The sequence below is a fragment of the Perognathus longimembris genome, chromosome 16 (genome assembly GCF_023159225.1).
Source record: "Perognathus longimembris pacificus isolate PPM17 chromosome 16, ASM2315922v1, whole genome shotgun sequence".
Classification (NCBI taxonomy): Eukaryota; Metazoa; Chordata; class Mammalia; order Rodentia; family Heteromyidae; genus Perognathus; species Perognathus longimembris.
The window spans coordinates 27460404-27473303 of record NC_063176.1 but is presented as its reverse complement, the minus strand read 5'-3'; the positions used below and the strand labels follow the sequence as shown (position 1 = coordinate 27473303).

General features: G+C 37.1%; 1 protein-coding gene across 1 annotated transcript in view; it reads left to right on the top strand.

Annotated features, from left to right (window-relative positions):
- The window catches only part of Chic2 (cysteine rich hydrophobic domain 2), a 39731-nt gene that overhangs the window by 15851 nt on the left and 10980 nt on the right, over positions 1-12900 (top strand). Inside the window, exons 2-3 of the mRNA XM_048364808.1 lie at positions 682-736; positions 878-1033. Of these exons, the coding sequence (XP_048220765.1) occupies positions 682-736; positions 878-1033 (211 nt within the window). The remainder of the gene's footprint in view (positions 1-681; positions 737-877; positions 1034-12900) is intronic.

The window sequence follows — 12900 nt, the reverse complement described above, 5'->3', positions numbered from 1 at the left end:
CTAAGACAATTCTTAGTATTACTTTGCCAGCTCTCACTTTATTTTTTTCTGTCCCTTTTTCCTGCTACTTCTTCCTTACTGTGTTCTTTATATTTGTGCTTCTTATTTCTTGTGTCTACCAAGGATACTTACTAAAACTTAGAACCATTGTTGATTTCTAATGCCAGGGAATTAGCAATTCTACCTATTAAAACAATATCATTTGGAGCTGGGCACCAGTTACTCATGCCTGTAATCCTAGCTATTCAAGGGATTCAGATCTGCTGATCATGGTTCAAAGCCAGTGAGCCACCAGTTGCCTGGGAGACTCTTATCTTCAGTTAACTGCCAAAAAGCTGGAAGTGGAGCTGTGGCTCCAGTGGTAAAGCTCTAGACTTGAGCCAAAAAAAGCTTTGAAGTTGTTGTGGTACAGGTGGTAGCTCAAATTAGGTGTTTTGTGTACTGCCAACTAGTTAATGTCTCACACTACTGTATAAAAGTTTTGATTCAGCTGTCATCATAATTGCTTGTTACATTTTACAAATTGCATATTAGGAAGATTTTGTGAGTCAAACTTTTGTCATGTCTCTACCTACCTCTCTGTAGGGTTCTGCATTCTGTTTACTTGAGCTTTAATTAAGTTAAATGTTTAATATTTTTGCAGTGATGATTATGTAATAACTTACTCTTATTTTTTAATAGATTTGGACTGAGCAACAAATTTGAATCAGAATTCCCTTCTTCATTAACTGGAAAAGTGAGTTTGTCAATTATTTGTCTACTATTTACATGTCTCAAAACTAGTTTTTTCTAGCTAACTATAGAAAACGTACACGAATGAGTCATGGCTATTGGAATTGTTATCACAATGCTATTATCTCTTAAACTTTTTCTTTAGGTAGCTCCTGAAGAATTTAAAGCCAGCATCAACAGAGTTAACAGTTGTCTTAAGAAGAATCTTCCTGTTAATGTACGTTGGCTCCTTTGTGGCTGCCTTTGTTGCTGCTGCACATTAGGCTGCAGTATGTGGCCAGTTATTTGCCTCAGTAAAAGAGTAAGTTGAACTATATCTTTTACTTTAGATTTGCACATAAACATATCTCAGATTTTCCTAGTTTTTATTGTATGGAATGTGGTGGGTTTTAAGAGTGTTGTTTATTTTCCAAATATTTCGAGATTTACCAGAAACCTTTCTGTTTTTTATTTCTAGTTAAATTCTGTTATTGTCAGAGAATATATCTTGTGTGATGTTTTGCTTGAAAATATGTTAGGCTTTATAGCCTAGAACTTAGTATTTCTTGGTATTTGCATCTTAAATTTTCATTTATAGTTTAGCAGCTTCATTGACATTTTGAATGGCATATAACAAACTACACCTATTTAAATTGTATCACTAAGTGATTTTTTGTCACAGCACATGTCTACATTTACATCAAATTGATGAATGTATTCATCACTCATAAAAGTTTTTCTTGTGCATTTTTGTTGATTAAAAAAAATCTAGACCTTTATATATAAATTGAATTAAACAGGCATTTTTTTTTCTTTTTTTAACCTCATTATTTTGAATTCCAGACATATTAATTCTTAGTTAATACTCAGTTCCTTTTTATAGCTAAATAATGATGTTCTCTTATGTGGATGTAGTATAATTGCTTTTATGTACATAGGTGGAATTTTGTGTTTCTTCTAGTTTTGATCTGGATAAATCAATCTATGAATATCCTTGTTCAGGTCTTTTTTTATGGACATTTTCTTCTCATGAGTTAAAGTTTGTAAGAGTAGAATGACTTGATTTATGCTTTTGTATATTTAACATTTTAAAAAGTTAATTTTTAGTTATTTTTCTGGTTCTGGGGCTTGAACTGTGGCCTGAATGCTATCCCCACGCGTTTGTACTCTAGGCTAGCACTCTACCGCTTGGGCCACAGCTCCACTTCCAGCTTTATTTTTTGGTAGTGTAGTGGAGATAAGAGTCTCATGGACTGGCTGACTTCAAACCGTGAGCCTCAGATCTCAGTCTCCTGAGGAGCTAGGATTACAGGAGTGAGCCACTGGCTCACCCTTTGCTATATTTAACTTTTCAAGTAACAAATTGTCAAAGTGGTGCCACAAGTGGAATATGATAGATTTTTTTTTTCTGCGTACATCCTTGTCAATATTTCATGTGTCTTTAACATTTCAGCCATTCTAGTAGGTGGGCAGTGTTAACAATAGGTTTTAGTTTTCATTTTTATAATGAATAGTGATATTGTATGTCTTCTTTGGTGAAGATATAAAAAAATCTTTGTTTCTGTAAGTATATAAATATGAACCCAACATGTCTACTACTAGTTTTTCCAAAAGAAACATGTTATAAATAAGCAGAGTACATCTGTTCACTGATGTCTGTGATGTTTCATTAGGCTTAATTATAGATCACTCACGGTAATTGATCTTTTGTATGTTAAGTTTATTAGCATGATGTTAAGCCATTTAACTTTTGCTTGTACTTGCCCTACTCTAGCTGATAATGGATAAAATTTGTAGCATTGCACTGTTAAACTAGGTTGGTTGCATCCATCCCTTTAAATAGCACCCATATCCATGTCAGAGGTTCAACTTTTCAGTTCACAGCAGATTTGTTCTCATCTTCATCCTCTTCCCCACCAGACAGTTCTTCCTCTGTCTCCTTTGACCATTTTATAAATGGTTCTGCTTTGACAGATATCCTTTGGCAAGTTCTTTTGAGACATACTTTATAAAAGAGGCTTTTTCCGACCAGCTGATACTGACCTCTTCTTTTACAAGGTCTATGTCATACAACTTCAGGTTATATGGAATCCTGGAAACGATGTGAGTTTAATGTATTGCTACCATGCTCCAAAACATGAAGGTTTTTTGGTGTGATCGAGTCTTAGGAAATGGCACCTGTATTTCTTAATTTCCTCTCTAGTCTACTTATTATTATTTTTTGTTTGTTTTGGCCAGTCCTGGGCCTTGGACTCAGGGCCTGAGCACTGTCCCTGGCTTTCTTTTTGCTCAAGGCTAGCACTCCGCCACTTGAGCCACAGCGCCGCTTCTGGCCGTTTTCTGTATATGTGGTGCTGGGGAATCGAACCTAGGGCCTCGTGTATCCGAGGCAGGCACTCTTGCCACTAGGCTATATCCCCAGCCCCTAGTCTACTTATTTTTGTTGTTGTTGTTGTTTTTGTTTGCCAATTTTGAGGCTTGAACTCAGGGCCTGGGCACTGTCCCAGTTGCTTTTTGCTCAAGGCCAGCACTCTGCCACTTGAACCACAGTGCCACTTCCAGTTTTTCTGTTTCTGTGGTACTGAGGAATTGAACTCGGGGCTTTGCACATGCTAGTCAAGCACTTTACCATTAAGACACAGTCCCAGCCTGACCCATTTTTTAAAAATTAAATTTTATTGACAAGGTGATGTGCAAAGGGGGGGGGTACAGTTACATAATAAGGTAGTGAGTACATTTCTTGTCATATGTGTTACACCATCATTTTTCTTCCCTTCCCTAGTTCAGGTAAGCATATCTACAGTATCCAGTGTACCAAAATCACACACAGTAACCACATAGGGTACGCCAAAGGAAATTCACTAGAACATTAAACCTAACGACAACAATAGAATCCTTCTGTGTCCTTCTCTTGGAGTTGTTTTTTGGTTATCCTCATCTTACATAATCATGTGTACATAGCTGTTGAGCTGTTGTGATCCACTGATAGGTCTATCCTAGACCTTTTTATGTTTGTTAAGTAGTTGTTTGGTTTTATTTATTTTATTTTTTTTCATTTTTATCTATCTATCTATCTATCTATTTATCTATTTATTTATTTTTTCTTGCCAGTCCTGAGGTTTGAACTCAGGGCCTGGGTGCTGTCCCTGGCATCTTCCACTTGAGCCACAGTGCCACTTCTGGCTTTTTCTATATATGTGGTGCTGAGGAATCGAACCCAGGGCTTCATGTATACGAGACAAGCAATCTACCTCTAGGCCATATTCCCAGCCCCAGTTGTTTGGTTTTAGATATGTAATGTAAAGTCGCTGACCCATATATCTGGAAATACCATTTGAAAAGAAGTTTGGTATTTTGCAGACCTGGTCTCTACTGTTCCCGCCCCCCCCCCCCCCAAAAAAAAAAAAACAGTCATATATCAAGGAGACCGTGCGCCTTTGTTCTCTGTGTTCTAAGCTTGTCTTGCTCAACATTATTTGTTCAAACTCTGACCATTTCCCTGAATATACCAATATTTTATCATTTCTAATTGCTATGTAGTATTCCATTATGTACAGGTACCACATTTTTTGGATCCATTCATCTGTAGAGGGGCATCTGGGTTGTTTCCCTATTTTGGCTATTGTGAATTGTGCAGTGATAAGCATGGATGTACAGATGTCTTTATGGTATTCTGAGACCTGTTGTTCAGGATAGATGCCTAGGAGTGGTATGTCTGAAAGGTGTTTTGTTTTTCTTTTTTGGTTGGGTTATTTTTTTTTTAATGTATTTTTTTTTTTTTTTTGTCTTTCCTTTTTTGTTACTGGGGATCAAACCCAGGACGTTGCACTTGCTAGGCAAGCGCTCTGCCACTGAGCTACATACATCTCAGTGCCTGACCCATGTTTTTTTTTTTTTTTTATATCTAGTCTTTCTACCTCAGCAAGGATTTTTATCTCAGATGAGTCAATAATTCCCTCCTTTCTTTTTCTTAACAAAACCGAGCAGCATATTGCCATGTTCTAGCATAGTTCTTTTTAAATCACCACAGTGTGTCAGAACATTTACATGGTCAGTGATGTCATTCATCCTTGCCTCTGAGCATTCTCAGTTGTATCTTCTTCTAGTCATCTTCACCTTTTTGGCATGAGAATAATTGGTTTCATTTGATGGTGAAGGTGGTGATATCACTGTTGGATATGGAGTAATTTTCCTTGTCTTTTCTTTGCCCTTTTAATTTTCTTTTCCTTTTTTCATTCCTGTGCCACTGCCTCTATTCTCAGATGAGCTTTTGAGAATAAATATGCAGAGTTCATGCTTCAATAGCCTCAGGCTATCAAAGAATTACCCATTGTTTCCTTCTTTGGGTCTATGTGAAGATGCTCTAGGTTTCTTATGCTCAAGACAGAAGATCATTTATTTTTAATATTTTGCTTATTCCAAAGAGCTTTTTATTGCATTTGCCTTCCCAACCATGTGTAAATCCCATTTTTGTCACGGAATCCACAGTTTACATAATTTCAAATAATCAATCCAAAGGCATTACAGACAGCAATTCGAGAAGTTAAGACAAGCATCAGATGAGTTTCCATAGAGAAAGTCATTTTTTCATTTCAATCTGGGATTTGAGCTCAGGGCTTCCTGCTAGCTGAGCAGGCACTCTGCCACTTGAGCCATGTTCCTAGACATAAAAACAATTTTTTTTATTGAATCTATCCAACATGTCTTTTTGTTTGGTTTTATATTTGTTGCCCGTCTTGGGGCTTGAATGCAGGGCCTGAGCACTGTCCCTGGCTTCTTTTTGCTCAAGGCTAGCACTCTGCCACTTGAGTCACAGCACCACTTCCGGCTTTTTCTATATATTTGGTGCTAAGAAATCGAATCCAGGGCTTCATGTATATGAGGTGAGCACTTTACCACTAGGCCATAGTCCCACCCCTGAATCTATCCAACATGTCTTATAGGCTTATTTACCTCCTGAGATCCAGTGACAGTGTAACAGTCAATCTTAACTGGGTCTCTGCTCCCCACTCATAACCATTTTTTTAGTAGGATATCCTGATTAAGCTACTTTGCAGTATTTACCATATTGACTATTAACGTCTTGATTACATGTCCTATGTTCTGTGTGTGTGTGTGTCCGTGTGTGTGTCCGTGTGTCCGTGTGTGTCCTATATGCTTGACCTTGGCAATTAGAGGAGGTAGTTTTAGCAACAACAGTGATCCGACATACTGCAGTTGATATAGACAGACATTTTGGCTCATTAGTGTGCTCTATACAGAGATCATCTATTGCAATTATTGGTGAGGAGAAGAGATTACATAAATGATTGCAAGTGTTTTTGGTCTCTGACATGAATAAATTGAGTAAGCATCTTGCTTGTATGTTATATTTTCCCAGTGGCTATATAACACTTATTTTTGCTAAATAAATACTTAAAATCAATGCCATTGGCCAAGAGCTGGGAGGAAGAAGTGCTGAAAACTCAAGTGTGGAGCAGATAATGTCACTGATCTGTAGGAGACTGTATGGTTGAAAGAATGGAATGAATTTTTTTTTTTGCACTAGTTACATTTGTTAGATGATTCTTTTTTTCACTGAATAGCATGCGTACCTTTGTTAGAAATTACATGTCTATCTAAAGAAAGGACCTACTTTTCATTTGTCTATTTTGATGCTAGTACCACCTTGTTTTGAGTATTGTGACTTTATATTGTCTTGAAATTGTGAAATGTTACTTCTCAAACTTTGTGTTCATTTTTAAAGTTGTTTTACTTAAAAAAAAACATCATTATTTATTTATTTATTTTGGGGGCTGGTCATGGTCACTGTTCTTGAGCTCTTTTTGCTTGGCTAGCACTCTACTATTTGAGAGCTTTTTGTTAGACAATTGGCTTTTTGTTAGATAATTGGAGATGAGAGTCTCAGGGACATTCCTGCTTGGGCTGTTTTTGAACCATGATTCTCAGATTGCAGACTCCTGAGTAGCTAAGATTACAGATGTGAGCCAGCTGTACCTGGCTTTTTTTTTTTTTTAGTTTGTATTACATAAGAATTTTAGTATCAGCCTGTTAATTTCTCTCCTTCCCTCCCTCCCTCCTTCCCTCCCTCCCTCCTTCCCTCCCTCCCTTCCTCCCTCCCTCCCTCCCTCCCTTCCTCCCTCCCTCCCTCCTTCTTTCTTTCAAAAAGGTCCTACTAGGATATCAGTTTGGATTGCAATGAATCTGTAGATTTATTTGAGGATATTAGCATCTTAAAGATATTTTACCTTCTGACATATGAACCAATATTGTTCCAGTGTTTAAGTGCTGTAAAATTTTTCTAAGTAATATTTTGAGGAAGATAGTGTATTTATCTTGTATATTTTTTGTCAGATATGTTATTAAATATCTGCCATTTTTGTGTTCTTTTCTTTTTTTTACACCCCCCCCTCACCCCCCAGTCCTGGGCTTGAACTCAGGGCCTGAACACTGTCCCTGGTTTCTTTTTGCTCAAGGCTAGCACTCTACCACTTGAGCCACAGCATCACTTCTGGCTCTTTCTATATATGTGGTGCTGAGGAATCCAATCCAGGGCTTCATGCATGCTAGGCAAGTACTCTACCGCTAAGCCACATTCCTAGCCCTTTTGTATTATTTTAAATAGATTTTAGATTTTTTTCAGTGTTTTATTTTCCTTGTTTGAGCCTGTTCCAGGAAGACATTTTGTAGACCTCATAGACTTTTCTTCATGATCACATCATATGAACAAGAAGATTATTACTTTTTTTCTCTCTAACCTGGGCACTCTTGATTGCCTTTTTGTACTAGCTGTAGTCTCTAGATAAATGTTCACTATAGATGAGTGAGACGTACCTTTGTCTTGTTCCTGATCTTAGGAAAAACATATTTGGAGGTTCATCTTTAGGTATTATGTTAATTGTAGAGATTCTGTACTTTATGAGATTTGTTGTTTGTTTTAATCAGGAAGAGATGTTAGATTGTGTCCAGTGTTTTGTGTGTCTTTAGCTAAAGGTGTATGTTTCTTTTTTGTTTAGAAATTTGTTAGGCCAAGTACAGCTAGCTACTCAAGAATTAGAAATCAGGAAGATCAAGGTTTGAGGTCAGCTCTAGGAAAAAAAGTTGTGGACCCCCATCTCAACCAACAGGGCCTGCATGAACACACTATAATCCTAGGCATTTGAGAGACTGACTTGGAACATTGTAGGCAGACCCTAAGCAAAAATGCCAGACTCTTGGGAGAATAACTTTAGCAAAAAATAAGGGAGAGGAGTAGTAGAGTTAGTGGGGTATCTCAAATGGTAGACTACTCTTAGCCCCCATGAAGCCGTGGGTTCAAACTCCAGTAGTACTATTAAAACTACATATACGTTGAATTACATGGATTGAATTTTGGATGAATTGCATCTTTACATTCTTGGGATGAACTGTACGTGATAATTTTCTTACATTTTTGGTTATATGGTTGGTTTTGGTTTTGATTTGTTTTTTGAGACTGGTTCTCACTATGCAGCCCTGCTGGCCTGCCTCTGCCTCCTGAGAGCTGGGGTGATTACAGCTGTGAGCTGTGATGACTGGCTGAATGTTTGTTGACAAGTTGTACATGTGTGTTCATGAGAAATACTTTTCTTATGCTTTCATTTTGTAATATCTGTGTCTGGTTTTGATATCAGACTAATGATGGTTTCATAAAACTAGTTGAGAAATGTTCTTTTGTCTGAAGTTTTCTCCCTGAGTTTGCAGAATATGCAAATATGCATTATTTCATTAAATTTTGAATTTTGGAGAAGTTATCATTGAAGCCATTTGGCTTCATTTTTTTTTTTAATGTAGTAGAGGGCAAAGCCTTCTCGTGCAATATAAATGCTATAGTACCCAGCTATAACTCTAGCCTATAAGTTAAAAAAATATTAAACTCAGTTTTTGAATTGATGTGGAACATTTCAGGTATTATTTTATCATGATTGAACGCTACAGCTTTTATTCAAGGAAACATTTTCTATTTTATCTTTGAATTCAAGGCAGTTAATAGTATTTAGTAGTTATCTGTTTAACTGTCCTTAAAAGTTTCTAGTCATACCATATATGGTTGATATATATGTGTATATGTACATACACACACGTGTGTGTGTGTGTGTGTGTGTGTGTGTGTGTGTGTGTGTGTGTGTGGAGGGGGCCAGTTCTAGGGCTTGAATTCAGGATTGGGTGCTGTCCCTGAGCTTCTTTTGCTCAAAGCTAGTGCTCTTATGGCTTAGTGGTAGAGTGCTTGCCTTGCATTCATGAAGCCCTGGGTTCAATTCCTCAGGACTACAAAAACAGAAAAAGCCAGGAGTGGCACTCTGGCTCAAGTGGTAGAGTGTTAGCCTTGAGCGAAAAGAAGCCAGGGACAGTGCTCAGACCCTGAGTCCCAGGGACAGGCAAAAAAAAAGAAAAAGAAAAAAAGCTAGTGTTCTACCACTTGAACCAAAGATCCACTTTTGGCTTTCTCTGAGTAATTTTTATTGGAGATAAGAGTGTCATGGACTTTGCTGCCTGGGCTGGCTTAGGACTATGGGCGTAAGCCACTAGTGCCTGGCTATAGTTTAAACTCAGGTCCTTAAGCTTTCTAGACAGGTACTTTACTACTGAATCACATGTCTAGCCCCCGAGGCTAGGACTTGAACTCAATAACTGATGCTTTCACTCATTGGCTAGTGCTCTACCACTTTACCAACTGAACTATGCCTCCAACCATTATTTTGAGATAGGGTCTTGCTTCATGCCTAGACATCCACCTGGACCACAGTCCACCTATTTTAGGTTTTCTGTCATAGCTGGAATGACATACAAGTTCCATCACACTCAGCTTTTCCTGTTGAGATAAAGTCTTGCATATTTTTCTTCCTGGACTGGCCTGAAACCTCAATCCTTCTCATCTCAGCCTCCTAAATAACTAGGATTTCAGGCTTATACCAGCACATCTAGCTGTGGTTTGAGAAGAGGTCTCCAGAAGAAACTAGAAAAAGAAGAGCCTTCAGGAAAATATTTACCAGGTTCCTACTCCTTAGGAAAAAAAATTTTTAGACACATACACACACATACATTTATATGTACATTATATATACATTGTATATTATATGCTATATAATATATATTATATATCTGCTACATGTTACAGGTTGTTTATCCATTCATTAATCAACATTGAGGCTGTTTACACTTAAAAAATGACTGTTGCTTTGAAGATGGGTCCACATATTTTTTGTTTGTGTACCTGTTGTTAGTTCTTTAGTTTAGGTACCTAAGAGTGTGGGGATATATACTTCTGTTTTATTTTCCAAAGAATTGGTGTTTAGATTTGTTATTTCTCCTTAGTGAATCAAAACTCTCCTTAGTATCTTATCCAATGGCCTATGAATTATGATGTTTTCAAGTCTGGATGATCCAAAAAGTAGCATTGTATTGATCTTTATGGCTCTTGGCACTGTTACTTCGAATCCAAAGGTAGTAGTTTTCCCAGTACTGGTAGTTTTTCTTACGTGCATGTGTTACTCAGTACTTACCTTGATGCATGCTAACAGGACTATCTTTACATCTCTGGATATGCAGTGGTTCCGTGACTTGTAGCTATCCTGATCTCCCCAGAGTTCTGTTTCTTTTACTTGGGGAGTCTCAAGGCTTTGTCTCATGGTTTTCTTACAGTGGCTATGACCTAGAAGCTCTCTACAGTTAACAAGTCTAGAAACTTCAAGCACTGTCTCATTTGTTTCTTTTGTTAGCTTCTGTCCATTTTCTTGAAAACTGTATAGCTGATAAAGTAGATACAGAAGAAAAGTACATTTTAATGAGAGTTTATGTACAATTATAGATGACAACTTAAGAGCTGATTTTTTTTTTTTGCTTCTGTTTTTTTTGTTTGTTTGTTTTGTTTTGTTTGAGGTAGGGGTTGATCCCAAAGTCTTTCACAGGTAAGAACTCTACTAACAAGTAAACTAAATCCTCAGATTTAAAATTTTACTTTTATGAAAAGTGTCCTTCCAGAAAATAGGTTCTTCTCCTTAGAAAGTAAGTACAGGCCAGGTGCCAGTGGCTCACACCTATAATCCTAGCTACTCAGGAAGCTGAGATTTTAGGATTGAGGTTCAAAGCCAGCCTGGGCAGAAAAGTACCTGTGAGACAATTAACTCCAATAAACCACTCAAAACCCAGAAGTGGAGCTGTGGCTCATGTGGTAGAACGCTAGCCTTGAGCACAAAGATGTTCAGGGACAGCGCCCAGGCCTTGAGTTCAAGCTCCAAAACTGACAAGAAAAAAGTACACATGATTTTTGGTAAGGCTTCTTTTTCCTTAGTATTGTATCTTTATGTTGTTTACTCTTAGATTGAGTGAGGATGCCATGTAATGAGTTAATGGACTGAGGAGGGAAAGAAACTGTTACTGAAGGAAGAATTGTATTTTTCACCATCCTTAATTTTCAGTTTATTTCTTTGCTCATTCCGCACTATCCTCCCCTGTTACTAAATACACGGTAAGGAAATAGGTTTAAAATCTTAGTTCACATCGGTAAAGTTCTTGAAGTCATATTTCAGTCCTATTGCAAACGTGATCTTAAAAGATTCCTCTCATAATTGGAGGAATACCTTTACTGCTCTTTCATTTTAAAGATTGTTTTGTCCTTGAAACATAGAAAACTGTTCTTATATAAATTAAAGTAGTATTATCAACACTGACAGTTTTTTCATTAGAATATAAACATGAGCACCAGGCACTGGTGGCTCAAGCCTTTAATCCTGGGTACAGTGGAGGCTGAGATCTGAGGATCATGATTTGAAGTCAGCCGGGGCACTCAGAAAGCCAGAAGTGGAGATGTGGCTCAAGTGGTAGAGGGCTAGCCTTGACCAATAATAACTCAGGGACGGTGCTCAGGTCCTACCTGAGTTCAAACCCCAAGACTAACACCAAATTAACAACAAAAAAAGCTAAATTCTCATTATAAGGACAATATTCTTTGATATACGTTGAGTCTGAAATGAGATGCCACTGGGGCTTTAACAATTTCTTACTTTCAGCATACTTTCTCCAAAGCTAACTGACATGTAGTTTTCTCTGGATGTTAAAGAATGTAATGTCATTGATGGGGTGGCGTGTGATTAGTCTGCTGTTAGCCTATCCAGTGAATTTTTATTTTCAAATACTGTATTTTGTGTTTTTCAGTTCTAGGATGTCCACTTTGGTTGTTATTGGGGTTTGAACTCAGGGCCTCATGCTCACTTTAGCTTGCTTGCTCAGTTGATGGTATACAACTTGAGACACACCTCATCTGCCTTTTGCTGGCTGTTTTGGAGATAGGTCTCACTCCACAGACTCTTAGCCTCCTGAATAGCTAGGATTAAAGCTAGCAAGCCATCAGTGAGTGCCAGGCTTATTTGTTGTCTTTATGTTTTTTAATTGTGTTGAAATTTTCTGTATTTTTTCCTTTATTTCCTGAATCATGATTCTAGGCAGTTTGGTTACTGGGTTACTGAAAGTTGATAACCTGGTTATGACTTAGGTAACTTAGAATACATCATGGATACGTTATTTACTTTAAGATATCTTTAAAATTGAAGTTGTTGTTTTTTTCCTCAAATTTATTGCTCTATGCTGTGATGGAAAGAGCAAGAGGTAGAAAGCCATTAATTAGTTTTAGTTTCTGATTCCACTATTACCTAGTATGGCTCTAAGCTCCTTAATCTCTCCAAGGTTTAGATATTTATATGTAAAACAAAAGGAGTACAAGCTGCCTAGTAAGCTTGTAGTACAGGTAATAAAAGGTAGACACTTAGAATGACCTCATCCTCATGCCCTAAATGAGGATCCAGAAATGCTTGTTCTTTATCCTTTTTTTCTTTAGTTGTCTATTTAATCAATTAGCCAGTGTGTTTTTGTTTTTTTTTTTTTAATTGCTTTTAACCTAAGCACTGATTTTTTTTTGGCAGTTATATAGCTTAAAAACTTCCTTGATAGTAATATTAATTTGTCTTATGAACAGTTTTTTATAATGTTCTGCTGTCATTTGAAACTCAATTTTAGTTCTTTTGTAACTAACAGTATTAATTTTTGACCAGCATTATAGAAAAATGATATCTAATGACAATTCAGTGAGTATTTTAGTATGTCTAGATTACTTGAAAGTTGCTGTTCATCTACAGATTTTAAAAGGACCATTTATAAGGAAAATTTGTTTTCTGA